The sequence below is a fragment of the Anopheles coustani genome, chromosome X (assembly GCF_943734705.1).
Source record: "Anopheles coustani chromosome X, idAnoCousDA_361_x.2, whole genome shotgun sequence".
NCBI classification, from domain to species: Eukaryota; Metazoa; Arthropoda; class Insecta; order Diptera; family Culicidae; genus Anopheles; species Anopheles coustani.
Genome location: NC_071290.1, coordinates 17007376 through 17027132, shown reverse-complemented (window position 1 = coordinate 17027132; position 19757 = coordinate 17007376). Strand labels below are relative to the sequence as shown.

Genomic DNA, 19757 nt, shown 5'->3' with positions numbered 1-19757 from the left:
CTTTCCTCAGCGTGACGCAAATTAGAATAAGTATAGTACGGCTGCATGGTTGTCGACTCCCCAAACTACCTGTAGAGGCACGGACCTTCAAGAACGTCTAGTCATTTGGGCGTGTGGTTCCGAACCGAAATGAGTCCGCTGGCGCAGATTTAGATCGCGGTTTGTTATCTGGATAAGGGCATTATGTCCGCGCAGGTGTGGTGGTTACGGCGCGATAACGGTCAAGATTAAAACGTTATCATTCCGCAACGGGTCGCCTATATTTGGGTGGCCGCTGGCGACAGACCCGCCAGAAGTGAACCCTGGCTATCCACACCGCAGTGTTGAAAGTTCGTTCGGTTCCGGTGCACACGCGCGTAATTACGGTAGGCCATGCTTGTGGTTATCTTTCTGGTGACGGTGGTGCTGTGGGGCGTCCTACAGCACTATCGGCAGCGCCAGCGCCTGTTGCAGATAGCGGCCCGATTCGGCGGTCCGAAGCCGCACTGGCTGCTGGGCCATCTGCCCCAGTTTCCGGTCAACGACATACCGGGAATCTTCGAGACGATGGTAAGGCTGCACCAGCAGTACGGCCAGGACCTGTTCAACTGGGGCCTACTGAATGACCATATGGTCATCGTCAGCAGCCCGGAGAACGTGGAGAAGGTGGTGATGGCGAAGCAGACGCAGAAGTCGATGATCTATGAGTTCATCGAGCCCTGGCTGGGACGCGGTCTGCTGATCTCCAGCGGCGAGAAGTGGTTCCACCGGCGCAAGATCATCACGCCGACGTTCCACTTCAAGATCCTCGAGGGTTTCGCCAGCGTGTTCAACCGGGAGGTAGATGTGCTGGTGGACACGCTGCGACCGTACGCCACCAGCGGTAAGGAGTTCGATATCTACGAGCCGATCTCGCTGTACGCGCTCGACAGCATTTGCGAAACATCGATGGGAGTCTCTATCAACGCTCAACACAATCCCTCCAATCAGTACGTGCGTGACGTGAAGCGCATGAGCGAGCTGATCCTGTTGCGCATCTTCCACATCCTCGGTTCATTCCCGCGCACCTTTTGGACGCTGATGCCGAACGCTTGGGAGCAGAGGAAGCTTATTCAGCGGCTGCACGAGTTTACCGACTCCGTCATCCACAGCCGGCGGCAGCAGCTGTTGGCGAAGCAGCAGCAACAACCGCAGTCCCAGGGCGATGTTCCAGCGGACGACGATAGTATGAACGCGAAGCAGCGCCACACGTTCCTCGATCTCCTGTTGAACGTGACCGTCGATGGGCGCCCCCTGTCCGATGCGGACATCCGCGAGGAGGTCGACACCTTCATGTTCGAAGGTCACGACACCACCACGTCCGGTATCGCTTTTACGTTCTACCAGCTGGCCAAGCACCTCGACATCCAAGAGAAACTCTACCAGGAGATAGTGGACGTCCTAGGTGCGGACCACCGAACCACCGAACTAACCTACAGCACGCTCCAGAACTTCCCCTACCTGGATATGGTCGTCAAGGAATCGCTGAGACTTCTTCCACCCGTGTCCAACATTGGACGGCGGCTGGTCGAAGACCTGGAGATGAATGGAATCACGGTACCGGCCGGCACGGACATCAACATCCCCATCTATGTGATCCACCGCAACCCGGACGTCTATCCCGAGCCGGAGCGATTCGATCCGGAGCGATTCTCGGAGGAGAACACACAGCGCCGGGGACCGTACGACTACATTCCGTTCAGCATCGGCTCGCGGAACTGCATCGGCCAGCGGTATGCGCTGATGGAGATGAAAATCACCATCGTGCGAATGCTCGCACACTACCGCATTCTGCCGGGCAAGGCAATGCCACAGGTACGCCTGAAGACGGACCTGGTCCTACGTCCCGACAAGGGTATACCGATTAAGATCGTGCAAAGGCAGTAATCCCAAATAAACGCAGTCGTACTAGTTCCAAGTGAAGGCCTCGAATCTTTTTCGTAATCGAATCTGTTATTAACAATTACAATCCAACACAGCGTGTGAGAGTGTAGCTTACTCCCGACTTAGATGATAACCGTGTGGCAGCAGCAGGCCTGCACAAAGGTGAGTATGTGTGAATAAACATTACCGATAACGCAAGGTTATGATGCTGTACAGAGGCTTGATTGTCATCTGATTCATCGTTTTATAGCACTCAATGTTCATATCTTAGCTCTACATTGAATCGTATTTTCGTATGCCTCTCATAGAGTGGTATTGCCTATAGCATATCGGCAATCTATCTACCACCACGTGCCTGATGCACTTGAATAGAAATGAAAAAAGGGGAGTACTTTCCCAGGATGATGGAATGCGAAGAACATTCACGCCGGTTCATCGACAGCAGTCATTACATCTGGCCACAAGCGTGCAGGAAATAACGCTCGAAACGCGACGAAGTACTCGGCAGTCACATTCGCGAGAGCGAGAGATAAGCCCGGAAAGTTTTATAGCCACTCTTCACAGTTAATCTGTTTCGTATTTGCTCTGCTCTACAAAATTATTTCCAGAGAGGTCCCGAACAAGCTTGCCATTCTACATCGTCGGCATATTATTGGTCAGAAGCGCTTCTACAGTCGATGCAGTAGGTGTTTGGGTTTGGTGAGACACACACGCGAGACCAGAGCTACGTGATGGCTAGTGTACTGCTGCTGATCGTCCTGATTGGCTACGGCCTGCTCTTGGTCTATCGCAAGCGCCAGCAGCTGAAACGAATTGCTACACATATCGGCGGTCCAAAGCCACACTGGTTGGTTGGCAATGTGCTGGAGTACCCGGCGCACGACATACCAGGAATCTTCGAGACGATGGTGCTCTTCCACGAGCGCTACGGAAAGGACTTTTTCAACTGGGGCCTGCTGAACGATCACATGATTACCGTAAGCAGCCCGGAGAACGTGGAGAAGGTGGTGATGGCGAAGCAGACGCAGAAGTCCACCGTGTACGAGTTCATCGAGCTGTGGCTCGGCCAGGGACTGCTTATATCGAAGGGTGAGAAGTGGTTCCATCGGCGCAAGATCATCACACCGACGTTCCACTTCAAGATCCTCGAGGGCTTTGCCAGTGTGTTTAACCGGGAGGCTGGCATACTGATCGAGAAGCTGCGTCCGCATGCAGGAAGCGGCCAGGAGTTTGACATCTACGAGCCGATCTCGCTGTATGCTCTCGATAGCATCTGCATTACATCCATGGGTGTGGACATCAATGCGCAAAACGATCCTACCAATCAGTACGTGCGCGACGTGAAGCGCATGAGCGAGTTGATCCTGTTGCGTATATTCCACGTACTCGCCTCGTTTCCCCGCGTCTACTGGTACTTGATGCCGAATGCTTGGGAGCAGAGGAAGCTGATAAGAAGGCTCCATGCGTTCACCGATTCCGTCATACAGCGTCGTAGACAGCAGTTGATGAGTGCCAAAATGAACAGCGACAGTGACAACACTGCAGCCGATGACGATGAGGAGAGTAATCTCTACTCGAAACGGAGGGATACGTTTCTAGACCTGCTGCTGAACGTTACCGTCGATGGTGAATCTCTTAGTGATTTGGATATTCGCGAGGAGGTCGACACCTTCATGTTCGAGGGTCACGACACCACCACGTCCGGTATCGCCTTTACCTTCTATCAACTGGCCAAGCATCCCGACATTCAAGAGAAGCTCTACCAGGAAATAGTGGACATCCTAGGCGCGGACCACCGTACGGTCCCACTAACTTATAGCACACTCCAGAACTTCCCCTACCTGGATATGGTCGTGAAGGAATCGCTGAGACTGCTTCCACCTGTTTCGTTCATCGGTCGTCGGCTGGTCGACGATGTTGAGATCAATGGAATCACGGTTCCGGCCGGCACAGATATTACCATTCCTATCTATGTGATTCATCGCAACCCGGACGTCTATCCGGAGCCGGAGCGATTTGATCCGGAGCGATTCTCGGAGCAGAGCACCCAGCGCCGGGGACCGTACGACTACATTCCGTTCAGCATTGGCTCGCGGAACTGCATTGGCCAGCGGTATGCGTTGATGGAGATGAAGGTAACGATTGTGCGAATGATTTCCCACTACCAAATACTACCCGGAGACACGATGCATGAGGTACGGCTGAAGACGGACCTGGTGTTACGTCCCGACAAGGGCATCCCGATTAAACTCCTCGCGCGACAGCAGACTTAGATAGTAATGAATGATAGTCCGAAAAATACAAAATAAATTCCTAAGAAGTCGTTGAACTATGCCAATAGATGTTAAAAGGTTCTCGACCTTCTTATGCTACTTAAAGTCTGAAAAGACTGCATAAAATTGCCTCATTCTATGTTCAGTCATGTTTTGTTAGGCAGATGAATATCCATTGATGCTGAGATGAGGAGGCCAGACAAGCCGGAATAAAAACGCCCCGACGTGACCCAGGTCAACAAGAAGTTCATATTTCTTTACACTCTTGTTTGCCAAGCGTCACCACCTCAGCTGCCCCACCTTCTTCGACACACATCCACCTATTCACATTCCTTTGAGAACTTTGAGTAGACTTTGCACTTCAAATACCGGGGTGGGGTTTTCTCTGCAACCCCCGCGCATATCAACGGGTAACAGTATACTCCTTAAGGCATCTGTTTTTCTTTGAACGCTTGCGTCTACAACGTCCCAGCAGCGTCGCTTTTGCCAATGCAGTAGCGTACGTAAACAGTTCGGTGTAACCGTGTGTATCAGAGTTCACTATTTTTCTTTAGCCCTTATCTAGAGGCTACGCTTATTGCATGGGACAGGGTGGAAGGGATACCGGGGGGACATTTACGAGCTGACGGGAGACTACGCTTTACACTCACCTCATTTGCCGGTTGTAGCCTGCCGGGGGTACGGCGGTCGCTCCGTAGACGGCAGCCATCGCTGGATCCCGATGGTCCGGATGAAAGTCCTCGTACTGCTGGAGCTGCTGTTGATGGCCGGGCAGCGCGTCGTACTGCTGGTTGAGTGCTGCGGAGGTGATGTAGCTGTCTAGCGGGGAATTATTGTTATCATAGCCACCGCCTAGGCCCGTGCCGCCGAACTGGATCAAATTTTGCGCCCCGTACAGGTGCAGCGACTCCGGCGGACTGATCGACTGTGGTTTGCTGCTCTGGAAGAACGTTACACGCACTTTCGAGCGCTCTACTCTGCGGTTTACAATGTTCACAAAGTTCGGCGGCGGCGGCGAGCGGGAGGGATGGACAACGGCGGGCGAACGAAAAAGAAATAGAGAGAGAACGAGAGGGAAAAATAAAAGCACTACTAAGAGGGTTCCAAATATATGTGTGTGTGTGTACGCGCTTGTGGATGTGTTTATAGCTCCATTAAATGTGCATAGAAATGGCGGGCCGAGTTTTAATTTATTGACTAAACTACCATCGTTAAAGGAAGCCGCGAATTCAACGTCCGCTGGCGGATTCGATAAGGTCCATCTTTTCGCGTTACTATCCACTGAACACCACCTGCGTGCCGCTGTGTAGAACGTAACCGCACCACCCTAGTGCCCGAATGGCCCTCTGGTAATGCGGCGTGCATGTTGATATGGCGCCTAAATGGCGACTACATTGCCGTCGGTTACTATACCTACGTCCCCATGGACGCGTTCACCTTGTAGTACTACTTCTTTCGTTTTCCCTCTTATAGATCCACTTCAACATAATCCATAGCACACGGTAGCCGTGGACGAGGTACTCCAGCAACACATTGTGCCTATCTCTACATCTACGGATCACGGACCAGACAGGGAGGCGGGGATCCGGTGTACCTTGAAATGTCAACATTACAACAGGGTACCCCAAGCTTTAGCCGCAACGATAAGCATCAAATCAAACTGTCGCTAATCCACTGAACTACTATAGTACTATAGTCACTATACGACTAAGTTCAAATCGGCTGAATTTTACATTCCATGGCTCAAGCTTATTGACGTTAATTGTTGTAAAGAACTATGGCCAACTAGCTGGTAACACACAAAAACATATACGAAACGCACCCGAAAGCCACCAACCGTAACGATGCGCGAAATCGTCTAGCAAGCTCCACCCGAACGTTAGTGCAGCACCATACTATTTCAGTACAACTTCGTTACTGCCCAACATCGACGCCGCAGCCTGTTTGGAGGGTTTCGTGTTGCTGTGTATGGTAATACAAAGTCGCGGTCCGCGAGAGAGAGCGCAACAACGCCGATGACCGGGAGATGATGCAATCAGCCGTATAACCGTCCCGTTGCCTGCCCGGGACCGGTACCGGATTGCGAATACCCGACAGTTCCCCCTCGCTTGGGGTTCCAGCTCTAGCGCTCAAGCAAAAACAAATTTCAACCCAGTTAATCCCTCCCGATTCCTCCCGATGCCGACTGCAAGGACTCACTGGTATATGATTTGCTTCTTGCAAAATAATTTCCCAAGAGCTGCTTCCTCAGCCTCCCCTCTTTGAGAGGTCAGGGAGTTAATATTCGTTGGGGCTAAACCTGGCACTCGGTACTAAAAATCGATGCCGTCCACTTCAAACACGGACCGCGCGAGTGAAGTGAAGGTTTGAATTTGGTAGCGCATCAGCGGAAGCAACCAGAGCTAGCCAGGGAATGATAGGGAACGGTCGGGGACTCGAGTCTGGTACACATTGGAGAGGCCAATGAGATCAACTACATGGAATTCGATGGCGTCACTGTTGCGTTCGCCAACCCTTTACATTGACACATGGGAACATTTCCGAAGTCCCCAGCGGCTGGAAGAGATTATGATGACCAAAACGGGCGTTAAGTCAATTTAACCTACATCACGCCACACGCATATGTTTGTACTACCGTTACTGTTACAACTCTACATATACGCGCGGGGAGGGGGGGTGTAAATAACTTTTAACTGCTGTTAAGTACACAGGCAAACATTGTCCCGTTCTCAGGGAACGCCATCGAAGGATGGTGCTTTAAAGAAAACAGAAAGGAAACAAGATGAATAAACAAAAGACAGAGGAAGGACACGTACGAAACACGAATTGGAAGAAGCAGGGAACATCCGAGCTCACTCGCAATCAATCGCTAGCTAGTGTTAAGGTCAGGGTAAATTACGTCATCGTCCAATATAATGATTCGCCATCCAAAACCCCATACTCTGTGGTTCGAAACCGCACCAGAGCTGGGTTTCCTTTCCATCCTCCTTTCCTATATAGAGCTCCATTCTATCGATCCCTTTCCTCACACTCTATGCACTCGCGCTCTCTCTGTCTGGCCTGCTCTCGTTTTCAGTATATAGTATATGCTGCTCTCTGTCTAGCGTCTTCCTTTTTATCCCATCACGAAGGACCTGTTCGCCGGAGTGAAAGTTCACCATCGATTCACTGTTTTGCAACGGGCTGCCCCCCTAAGCGTTGGCCCGCTTGACCCACTAACACAATCTGGGCGTGAGCTCGAGCGGGTTGTGGTGGAGGCATGGTTGGCGTCATATTTACTAAGTGGGCTACACAAAATTGTCACTGGACACGCACACTAGATTGTTTGTCGCCGCAATGGCGGAGGGCGCCATTGACTTGTTTGTTTGCTAGCTCCACATGGTGGATGTTACAATTTTAAAACCATAACTATCGGGTGTGCAAAGGTTGTTGCGTTCGGTGTGCCATGGTTAGCCCCGCAGTTATTCGTCACTTCTTTCCCTTTCGGTGGAAAGGTGCAAACCAACGCGGGGGTTAATGACGTTCGCCAGTGTCGAAGGTTAATTAAACTTCAACAGTCATTCATGCCGTTCGTTGACAGCAATGACCAGTAGTACACCCACCTGTGCGAATCACTTGTGTTCAAATGCACTCTCGATGGGCTGGCGGATTGTTACGACGATAGTAAAATTAAATACAAAGAGAAGCTCATGAAATCTGTTCGTGCGCTGCCATAATAACCGTGGATGCATGCATCCAGGTTGTGTTAGACTTTTGCGGTTTGCAAAAACAGTGGTACGATGATGTCATCCGCACCGAACCGCCGTCAACGGGGTACGCAAGCTGAACACCAGCGAGTTTAGTAACCACCACCACCGCCACCACCACCATCTACATGTCACTGCGTTTCTCAACACGGGTGAGGCAATTTTGTCAATTTATTTGTTTGCGTTTTTTTTTTGCTACAACAACAAAAAAACATTCCTGCATATCGTGGTGCCTAAACTGACACAGTATTCGGCCCCGCTCGAGCACAGCCAACACACAGTGTCCTTTCTCGACAACCGGCTGCTGTCCGTGTATCGATTCGGTCATCATCTGTTGAGTGCAGGTTTTGTTTCGGTCATCCTCGTGGGTGCAGGGTCATATAGCGGTGCAAAAACCGAGCTTCAAAACGACACGATTCACTCGCCTTAACTGCTCGAAAGTGAATGCGGCCGAATTAAACCTTCAAGTGTGCCGTCTGTATGCGCAATTTATCGATTGCAAGAATGTTGTACTGATAAGGATTTATGAGGTTTTATAATTGGTGGCACGCCTAGTAGGTGATGTTGTTTTGTACAGCAACAACTTTTACAGTTCTTACAATTTGTTTACCACGAGCTAGCAAGGTATTAAAAGAAACAGTAAATACAACCGACTTTCAAACTGCCGTTTCAAAAACATTATCGTAACATCAAATGTCAATCGTTCTGAAGCCAAAATATAATTTAACGGGGTTATAAACAAGAAAAGTGGATAGGACTTTGATGTTCTACAATAACACAATACTTATCAGAGGATAGGTAACAGAGGCTTTAACAAAAAACAGCTAAAAACAGGTATTCAACTGGGCGGTTGATCGCCGAAACTGTTATTTTTTATCGTTTCCGACGATGATCTCATCGAACGCGCTGAACACTCCAATAAACACGCACACCCGACCCGCTTACTCGACCACCGCACCCCATTTAACCTTCCCTTGATTACATTCTTCCGGACAGAGAGGGGAGATACATTCCCCCCCTTGCCGCACGAAGCTGACGTCAAAAGAGGCACCTTAAAAATTATCAACAGTCCTAGCTAAACCCAACCCTCCACAAACCTCGGCGCAACACCTACCCTTTCCCGTGCGACTTTTGTTCTATCAGACCATTACGCAATGTCAACAATCGGCGTATACATCCGATCGGCGTGATGTACTACAGCAGACGTCAAATAATCATGGCTGCTTCCGGATCGGGTTGTCGCTCGGCTGCCCGTGGCCCCGTGGCCAAATCTGGCCAGTGCGAGACATTAAAACGCAAATCCCCCCGCCGTATCCTCCCTTATTCCATGCACAATTCTGTCGGTGGCCTCGAGTTTCATAGCTCGTTCGGGCTATAAAGATGCGCCTCGAGTGACAACAAGCTCTAACAAGCGGTGAAGGCACCGTATAGAACACACCGGAATGTCGCCCGATAACGGGACGAATCAATACAAAATAAACAGGCGAATTAAAATCGTTTACAATCCAGCGTCACGAAGCAAGCGACATCCGTCAAAAACATGGAGCGGCAGCGGGGGTTTGTTTCTTGTACGGTGCCGGACGGAGCTCGTTGGTTCGATTACCATTTGAATCGAGTAGCGGTGGCACTTCCCAAGCGGATCACGGACACGATTCGGACTATCGGGCATGCGGATCTGCGCCGCAAAACTGTAGTATAGCCGGCTCGGCTCGTTTGTCAATTCGGTTGGCTTGTTTACGGATGAGGCTTGCGTTGCTTATCATTGGCGAGTCGTGGTCGTGGTAGCTGACGCTGGAAACAACCGATTCTCGATTCGGACCGTCCCTGATGCCGCCGAACATATTTTCAACGGTAAAACAACAACAACCAAGAGACGCGAAATAATCTCGTGCCTCTCCGTTGCCTAGCCGGGGAATTGGAACTTCTTAGAGCAAACCCGTCTAGAGAGCCGAAACGCTTCGGTCTTCGACCCGATCTTGAACTACAAATTTCACTCACCCACTGGATCGGATCGGTTCGGTTTCGGCGCTTTGGTTATGGTAACCAGTATTGGGCCGGCCGTGGGGTGAGGGGGGGGGGGGGGGACTTTTTATAAGCGTAAACGTCACTTTTCGACTTTTTGGAAAAAAGGCACACAAAATTCCCCAACGAAAAAATACGCTTCGATGCGCCGGCACACCGTGGCACACACCGGAGAGGCTTTGGTTTATGCGCTCCGGCGGAGAAGAGTCCGGTGGTTGGGAAGGACCGTAAAAGTTGATGTCATAAAATGTTTTCCTTCTTTTTTTTTTCGCCACCCATCACACGACCATCTGTTTTTTGTTGCTGATTTGTGTTTCGGCTAAACCGAATCGCGCGCGAATGGACGAATAATAACTTCATTAGCATATTGAATTTTATCCTAAAAGCCATCCTCCCCTCCCCGCCCCATTCCACTTGCGGACAACAAGCGGAGCGCCACTCTCTGGGGTGTGTTTTATTTTGGTTTCGTCGTGGCCCAACCGGCAAACCTTTCACGAGTCGACGGTCATTATCGCGCATGCATCTGGCAATGCTTGATCCAACGCGATTCGGCGGTGTGAAGATTACGCACCAGCGACGCCAAACAAAAAATGACGCCTGCTATACACCAATCCCGGCCGGGTCAATTGTTAACCTAATCTGGGATTTAAAACAGCCATTATTATGCGGCAATTAAAATGCTCGGTTAGTTTGCGGGCGCTATCTGTCTTGCGTCGCTCCAAAGAAACAGGCCAACGTTTGCAAGACAAATGTTTTCTGCCTAAGAACAGCATCCCCCCCCGAACCGGTGTATTGCACAAGATTTAGCATTTACTGCGAGGATCAACTCAGATGAGATAACAAGCAAAAGGATAAAGAAAATAGAACCCGTTAGAAGGGGGATCCACAGAAAAAAAAGGAATGAGTATGAGGAAACCAGCAAGATATCCAGAATATATTGCGCAGTGGACAAACAAAATGCGCCATTTCCATATGCTTGTGCATATGGATGTATAAACACACAAGCAGCTTGGGAATTCATTAGACGCACGTGCCTTTTTCTCATTTTACGGCCATTCGGAGGGCAAACGGGGAGAGGGAGAGAAGCTGGTATGGCCCGCTGGGACGAAGGCAGGAGGGAGGGAGGGCGGAGGTGCTAAGATGAACAGAGTTTGTGCATTCTGTTAACATCATCGTGTGCGCGCTCGCTTCGATCGCGGGATCGCCTGGGTCTCTAAGCGTTTGGAAGCAGGTTTAAAAATAGTTTAATCTCATTCCTTCGGCTTTTCCCCATTACTACCTTTACCCTTACGCTCGCCCCTCACCTTCCCCTTTCACCTTCACCCGGCCATTTTCGACAGTCGAGTAGCCGCGATTCCCTGCCCGTATGAGACTCTCATCTCCAGGCTTGGACGCGGTGGTCTAGGTTGATCGCGATTACTGCCTTTGCTCCCGATCGACAGCCCTTTCCTTTCCCGTGGCCTGGAGGGGGTGGGGGGGGGGAGGGGGCCGGGGAAGCGAGAAAGTGATGGAGGATTTTTTTTCTACGATATCATTTTCCATCCAGGGCTGCCTCTAGCGCGCATCCCGGCATTCAATGGTTAAGTGCAGACACTGCTAGAACATAGGGCGCCACCTCAAGCCGATTCTGTTTTCCCGAGTGCGTCCGTGCTTGCCGCGTTTATTTTCCTTTGCATTTGTTTCGACAGATCTATTTTCTTTTCGCGGGGCGGGGCGGAGCGGGGATGGGGCGAAGTGTTGGCTGGCAGTAAAAATGTATTGCCTCATCATCGCATCAGGGCGCTCTTTTGAAGCTGCCTTCAAATTAGTTGCCGCAATATAACACCAGATGCCGCCCAGATAGCGGCGACGCACGCCAGATGGGTGGCTCATCGTGCGTCCCAGTAGATTATCGCAACTGGACAATTATGGTTAATTGGGACGGAATTAACCAAACCCCGTTGGGTTATGTGCGTTGATATATCGTTGAGTTCTAAATGCTTTTTTATCCTCGCCGATAAGATTGCAACCACTCTCATGGAAGGGTTACTCTCCAGAAATTCCTGTCTCTGTGAAAAAAAACCTTAAATCATTTCAAGTTTATTTTTAAATAAACCCATATCAACACTATCGATTAGATTGTGATTTTAAGCTGGGGAGTGCTGGCTGAGCAGGATAGCTACCGATTGAGCGGAAGGTCTAAACCAGGGGTCGGCAACGTCAGCTCGCCAAGGAGGTGTTCAATACCAGGTGACTCCTAGTATACTTTTTATTCCTAGTCTTGTTTCATTTGCATCTAAAATTCAATGTTTGATCTCATTACGAAATAAAACCTTGCAACCTTGCTGCGTTATTTCAAGTACTAAGAGTATGCCAGGAAACCAAGATATTGTAATATAATTTGAGTCGAGGATTAATTTGAAGTCCAATTAAAGAAATTAACTAAAAGTACAACAAACCAAACCAAGTTGAAAAAGTCCAAAATTCAGCGAAAATGTTTAAAAAAAGATGAATGATAAAATTGGTAATTTTATTTTATATTCCACATTTTGATGTAACTTTTAGAAAGTTGATACTACATTCAAAGGAGTTTAATACTACTTTCAAAACGTTAAATTATCGTTTAAAGTATCCGGTCCACGCTTTCGGGTTCTCTATCATCTGGCCCTTTTTAGGAAATGTATGCCGACCCCTGGTCTAAGCCCTATATGTTCATTTAATTGGCACTGTTTGAGTTTCAGCATTCGGGAAATACAAAAGAAAAGCCTGCAGCCTCCGGTGCTCCCACAGTGTTGACGAAAATATTAAATAATAGAGAGCAAACTCCGCACGGACGTGTGTGTGTGTGTGTACGTGTGCCTATAGTGACGCAAGGCAGTGGGTTAGGAAAAGAGCGGACAATATGTTGACCGTTGGATAAAACTGCACGCCATCAGGATGCCTGCGATGCTGGTTCGACTGTGTGCGTAGGACCACCGCACACGGGGTAGTGTTCGTTGCAGTTCGCCCGTTTTTCGCAAATTGGTTTTGCATTGTTTGACCTTGAAGCTGAGGATCTCGTTGACTGCATGGTTTTTACAATCGGACACCCGCAAACACGGGGCAAGCATACACTGTCGGATAGAGTGGATTTTAATCGCTTTATCTAAACCAACAGCAACAGTCCAGCCGTGGGATGTGTTCATCATTACAAGTGCCGGGTAGTTGGCAACCCAGCTTCATAGCTCTAGTAGCTAGGATCAGGTCTTTTAATCGCCTGGTTACGTATGCAGAGTAAGACCCCGGAGAATAGTTAGCTGCGTTAGGCTTTAAAATTCGGAGTCCAAAGTGACATACCCGATACGCCGGGGTTAGTTCGAATCTCCGAACAAGTAACGCATTCACGTTACGAAGTTGGGGCCACACAGGTGCGAGTCGGCAAGCGGTCTGAGTACCCCCTACACTGTTTGACAGGGTTCGGCATCCCTGCACGCAACTATGTGTCACCGCTTCGAAAACACTTAAATCGCGGGAAGCTTCCCGTATGAGCCTGTCGCCTGCGTGTGTAGGTGTCCCTGCCCCTTCCGGAAGGGCAATCGATGGTACACGCTGTTTTGGTGTTGCTTTACTGTTGAATCGCCTCTTCACCCCTACGTGATATACTTTGTTTGTACGATTTATTTTCGCCTCTTGCATGGCGGGCCGATAACGAAATGTTTCGCCTATTTTGGAGTGTCTGTCGCGGCCTGTCGTTTTGACTCGGCGGAAGGGAATGGGCAAGGCGGCAAAAAGGTAGGCTGTGTAAACCTTTTCGAGACTCACACAGGCGCAGCCTTACGCCCGACTGCACCGTTAACCCGCGCGCTTGCCGTCCCTAGAAGGTGTTAGAAAAGTGGCCGCTTCAGAAAAGCTGGAACCGCTGAGAGGCTGATTGAAGATGGTTGAAATTGGTTTGTATTGGCATTGTTTCGCCGGGCGAATTTCTACCCGGCGTGTGGATGGTGAAATACCGACGCTCGTGGCTATTTGGTTAGCTTGGTACAGTTTTTCGCTTTTGCATTTTTAAAACTTTGCCTTCGATCGCGCACATTTTTTATTTATTTTGTTTCATTTCACCAAATCAACGTTGGGTAGCTATACAAAACCCGGTGCCATCTCTTTTTCCATGCCTTGTTTCTCGCTCTTCCTGTCCTGCTCTCTTCATCTATCTGTGCTGCCCTTATGCACCACATAGAAACACATTCTCACAAACACATGTATTCACACACACACACACGTACTCTATCAAAAAAGGGCTTGATGGTCGCACAGCATGGGAAGGAATGGGCGAGGTGAGCAAACGGGACAATATTCCTTCTGGCCAATTAGTGGGAAATACGGAAAATGGAAAACAAAATTGCCGAAAGCCGCGGGTTTGGCAACTAGCGAAATGAACGATGGATGGAAGAACCACCCTAAACTACATCCCGCACAAGCGAGCGGGAACGGGACGATGACAAACAATCGGTTTGATACTTCCCGTCCCGTTCCGGCCGCGCGGGCACCGTTACTTTGCGTTCGTTGCCGCAACATTGGCCGATTCGCCACCACTGGCGTGACTCTGCCTCTGGGGAAGGAGAGTTCTATTCAGCAGCACCACTGGAAAGCAAAATCACCTTCTTTTCCTCGAGCAGGCCACAGAGCTCACGACGAGCCTTTTTTAATTCGTACGTACCGATTTTAACGTTTCACAGCGGTTCGCGTTCGCGTTCGCACCAGAAGACACACAACAGGCAAGTAAGTGCGCAACATGCACGTCGCCACGATGTTCTGTTCGGCTTGGCAGTGCTTTCGGTGCCGTGAACGACCAAGCGGGGCCAGCTAAAGCAGCTCAGCACATCCAGCTGCTAGACCCTTCCAACCAACAAACCAGGGTTCACGAAGCCAATTGAGGAAGCAAGCCAGCAAACCAGCACCATTCAGTGGGTCCTGCTCTTAATCACACACACACACACACCCTTTCTTCCGCGAAATACATGCACACAGCCCTAGAGCAGGCCGGACTGTTGCAGATGCGTTCTGCGTCCCGTCCGCAGATCTCGCGTAAAAATATTGTTACTTTCAATACACACAGCTTCTTGCGGAACAATCTGCTTTCCAGTCCTTCTTTTCCTCAATCTGGCTGTCCCGCTCTCTATTGGAATATCGCGTTCTCATTTTATCTCTATTAACCCTCTCTTTCAGCTCCGCATTAACTCGATCCAGTAGTCAATGTTTACCTCATCTTCAATAAGAGTCTGTTTCACTCTCATTTGCTTGCCATTACTTTTTCTGTCACTCTATCTTTCTCTCTCTATTATAGTGTAGGCACTCTCCTGCACTTCCAATGAGATCCCTGTTATCCAAAAGTAATAAGACACCCTCTCATCCTCTTTAAATTATTTAAAAAATAACATGGTACATCCAATGTCGAAATTATGTTGAATCTGAAATGCTTTATTACTGTAAGAAACCAATGAATTATCCAATTATTGTGGAGTAGTTGTACAAACTACTGCGTACACAAAAAAGTTACAGGGTTTGCCCAGAAAGACTTCCAACGAGCTGCATGCCACAAAATCTGACAGCTACAAATGTTCAAGTGACACATCAGCTCCACACTTTCGATGCTGTCAGTCTCACAGCATACAAGAGATGTGAAAGAGACCCTAGAAGTGCGCAAAAGACAAACACAGTATACGACGCAAAATTGCCAGCTGAGTTCCAGTGGCAGGATCTGGCCGCACGCTGCCGGTCAAGTGTGGGGCCACTGGAAGTTTGAGATCCCTTTGATCGTATCAATGTGTTTATAACTGCGCTTTGTTTACTGCCCCAGTAACAGTTTCCATGGGCAACGCAGGCACTGTACGTACCACTGATTATGTCATTCGTACCGTTAGCGTTCCCCCCCTCTTCGACCCTTTAATTTGACCACAATTATGGAAGACAGTGTTACATTATTTATGATATATAAAACGATTGAGGACGTTAACAACTTTTCACAAAGAAGCGCAGTTTAATTCCAAACTTTATCGATTGAATATGGTAACAAATATTTTTTAATTAACTACATCACAATTTCCTTACTCTTATTTTTCGTTGCAATCACTTTCTATCTTCTTCCCCTATGCTTACGTTAAGCGTTTTAAGGCATATTTGTTATCTCTTTCGGCATCACTCACGAGGCACAAGTGACTCACTGGAAAGGATTAACACTCGGATGCGCATGCGCCAGTGAGCGATGTCTTTCAAAAATATGCACACCTTCTCTTTCCCATCTGACGTCTCTATCGTACACTCTCACTGTATCTATCTCTATCTAGCTCTGGGATCCTTTTTCACATATACCTTATTCGTTTTCGCATAAAGCAAAAACACTGTAATTTAAGGTTTTATCAAATACCATCTCAAGAAAAGAAGAAAAAAAATACTTTTATGAGATCAGAACCAAATCAAAACAAGGTAAATTCGCATTCCATTCGCTCCAAGTAAAAATATTTGTATCAATGCAAGAGAGATTGTAAACTCTGCTAACTTTTTCCAAACCGTGAGAAGGAAAACTCTCTGCCCTCCTCACTGTTTGTAACCCACGGGAGTGAAAATGGATCCAGTGTGTGAGAGATGTTGATGTTAGAATTAGAATGAAAGACCGATAGTGTTCTGCGAGACGTCCTATTTCCCGAAGTTGTGTAAATAAAGATTAAGGGCTGAAATAAAATATCAATTACTTAATTAAACGACCGGCGGCACGAAGCCACAAACGATCCATTCATCCACTTTAGGACTTTTGTTTTCGCCCATCGCCGCCCACATGATCGCTGATCCGTAACCTAATAGCGTTATCGATGTTTGTGAGATATTCATTTTAAGATAAGCTCGCTGGAAGCGTCCGTGTAATTTTGAAACCCACCCAGGCGAGGTCGGATATCAGATCCGTCCAGCAAGACAACCGCATGACAAAAAGGGAGAATTGGTTGTTCGAGCTAATTATATTATTTTTGACGTTTCACTTGATCTACATCGTTTGGCACAGAGATTCGTATCGTCTTGGGCTGGGAGGTTTCAACGAGACATATTTGTTACGGCTACAGTAACGAATCTCAGCCGACCACACACATAGAGCAAATCATCTCCCTGCCTTTCCTTCTCTCTTTCTCTGCCCCTCCGCCAGCCGCTCCACCGGTTGCCGGTGCTCCCGCTTCGTTGGAGGCAACATAATTACACAGTTCCGGTCCAATAGGCCGGAGTTATGTCAGCAGCGAGGAGTGCAGCAATTGTTGTTCGCAATTCTTCTCATCCGGTAAAAGAAGCACCGGGGAAGCAGGAAAGGGGGAGGAGGAGGGTGGCGGGCGATTTTCTCGTATGGGAAGCTGCCACAAGATCAGTGAACCGCGGAGCATAACAAAAAAAACACACACACAGACACATACCAACCCATTCAAGTACCCCGAGTCTATGCGCTAGCGCTGCTGTCGTCGCTCGTCATGTTATTTATTACCAGCCCAAAGCTCGGCCGGCTCAGGATTCCTAACAGCGCAAAGTATTAAATGCACGATGCTGAAACTTCATACGCATGGGAAAACAATGCAAAGGCCCCGAAGTCAGCCCAGAACCGGACTCCGTGGGCCAAATGTCCGAAGAGCGTGTGAATCTCTCCATAAGACCTGTCCTGCCGGACTGAGATATTCGAAAGAGTTCATGAAGGCGCTCATAAGCTCGAATATTGTGTAATACACCCAACGTCCGTTTCAAAACTCTACAGCGTTATACCTCATGGATATGTTCAACACAAACTCCGTCGATCGTTTAATGATGAGTTTTTACACCTGGAATCTACGCCTATATCTCCGAACGTTTATAAAGGTCGATTGATAAAGAATCACTCTATGTAATGCTATCCTAGTGGTTATTTCTGGTATAACTCAAAATCTTGGTGAATCTCTGTTGAGACTTCAATAAATGATGTCTTATTTCACAAGTTCTTATACTTGCTTACGCCAATGAGCACATTATTAGGTGCCAGGAGTTCCTACTTACTCTTCCTGGAGCTCGATGCCACTGTCATCGTGATGTCCTATGCCTGTACCGCCGTCCAGCGGGTGATAACCGCCGGGAAGGTGCTGCTGATGCTGCTGCTGCTGCTGGACCACATGATATTGATGGTGATGGGGATGATGATACGCATGCGCTGTTGGATAGTGATGGTGGGGTGCGGCACTTGAGCCACTGCTGCCGCCACCGGCACTGTACAGGGTCGTATGTCCGGCGCCGGCTAGTACGGCCGGCGATTGGAAGAACTCCCGCTCGGCATGCTCCGGCAGCGGGGTCGGTGTCTCGAACACTAGTGTTTCCACCATCGAACCCTTGGACGAACCGAACGACACTCTGCAGAAAGAGTAGAGAAGGTAAAGGTTTTCATGTTAGTGTATGTAGATTTGATTTGGCAGATTTGAATCCTCACGGACAGCTTTTCTAACTCCTCTTTTTTATTGATTGACTGTCTAACAACGATTCGAACCCCAAAAGAGTAAATGAGTAATTAAAAGAGCCACTAGTAGTCACAGATATTTGAAACCCAACATAAGATTTGAATCCGTACAAGAAAATGAATCTCAATCCTTAATCAGGGGTCCGAATCTCAAACAGGAATTTGAAGTCCTCAAGAGTAAATACAAGAATAAGAAAAGGAGGGAAAATGTGTTAATGGTGTTTTTGGCAAAATCCCAAATCCAAATTCACTTATTCGGCCTTCCTGTTTGAGATTCGAATCCCCGTTCGGGTTCGATTCCTTGTTACAGATTAGAATTTGTGTGGCGACTAGTAACTGTTTTGCTCACTCTTTGGGATTCGAGTACCTACTCTACTACTGGAATTGTGTGAATAGTGACTCTTTTATTTACTAGTTAACTCTTTTATGATTTGAATCTCTGTATAGAATACAAATCTTTGAGGCTATAACTTATTTTGCACGTTTCAAATCTTAAAGGAGTAACTAAAAGATTCGAGTCAACTTGGTAATTGCTCAATATGATTCAAGTCTCTAGTTATTATTCCCATCACTAGTATGTAAACCTCCGCACGCGCACCTGTCACCATTCGGGGTATCATATCTCGCGCGACGTTTCTGACTTTCAAAATTTGCCACAAATTCGGGACAGAAATTTGATTGCTCCGGTAAAGGGAAATAATATAAAAAATATATTACCCAAACGCACAGCCATTGATTTCCCGATTTTCCACCCAGCTCCGCCTGCCTTACGCCCCCTTTCCATCGCAAGGCGTCCCCTCAACGCCGCCAAGAAAATTGCAAACTGCGCCGCAAAACATTGAAGCCGTTCGAATTTTGCTGACGCACATACGGCAGGAAAGAGACAGCGGCTCGATGCTTCGTTGCAACCCCCGGTCAGGTCCGGTTTGGCAGGTTTATTCTAAATTTATCTTTATCCGAATTCGATTCCCCAAAGCTTGCCCATACCATCGCAGCGTCGGGTGCGTCGTTGCAAGAAGTATGAGAAGCAGTTCAAATGCAGTTCAACCGGGTCATCCGGGGAGGCCGTTGGAGGCATGAAGAGAAAGGAAAGGGTGTCAGGGGGGTGGTTAAAGCGCTACCCAAACTTTTCTCTCCCACCAAAGTGCAATCTTCTATGCGAAATATGAACAACAACACAGCTGGCAGCCTCCCTCGCCTCGATTGTGGAAGCGGATATTTTTGTTTTCTATTTTAAAAAGGTTCGACACACGTATAAAAAAAACACACACACACACAAATGCATAAATGGCGATCGGATCGGTCCATCATCGATCCCCATCAGCAGCTTCCGCAGCGACGCGATCGAGA

General features: G+C 48.4%; 3 protein-coding genes across 3 annotated transcripts in view; 2 read left to right on the top strand and 1 right to left on the bottom strand.

Moving 5' to 3' along the window:
• The window catches only part of LOC131268685 (uncharacterized), a 41245-nt gene that overhangs the window by 11368 nt on the left and 10120 nt on the right, over positions 1-19757 (bottom strand). Inside the window, exons 3-4 of the mRNA XM_058270938.1 lie at positions 17957-18304; positions 4826-5152 (exon numbers count right to left, since the gene is read on the bottom strand). Coding sequence (XP_058126921.1) covers positions 4826-5152; positions 17957-18304 — 675 coding nt within the window. The remainder of the gene's footprint in view (positions 1-4825; positions 5153-17956; positions 18305-19757) is intronic.
• Positions 373-1905, top strand: LOC131268688 (cytochrome P450 4d2-like). The gene has a single exon (XM_058270941.1). The coding sequence runs from the start codon at positions 373-375 to the stop codon at positions 1903-1905; it is 1533 nt and encodes a 510-aa protein (XP_058126924.1).
• On the top strand, positions 2634-4366 carry LOC131268687 (cytochrome P450 4d2-like). The gene has a single exon (XM_058270940.1). It carries the CDS (start codon positions 2634-2636, stop codon positions 4173-4175), a length of 1542 nt encoding a protein of 513 aa, XP_058126923.1. The 3' UTR covers positions 4176-4366.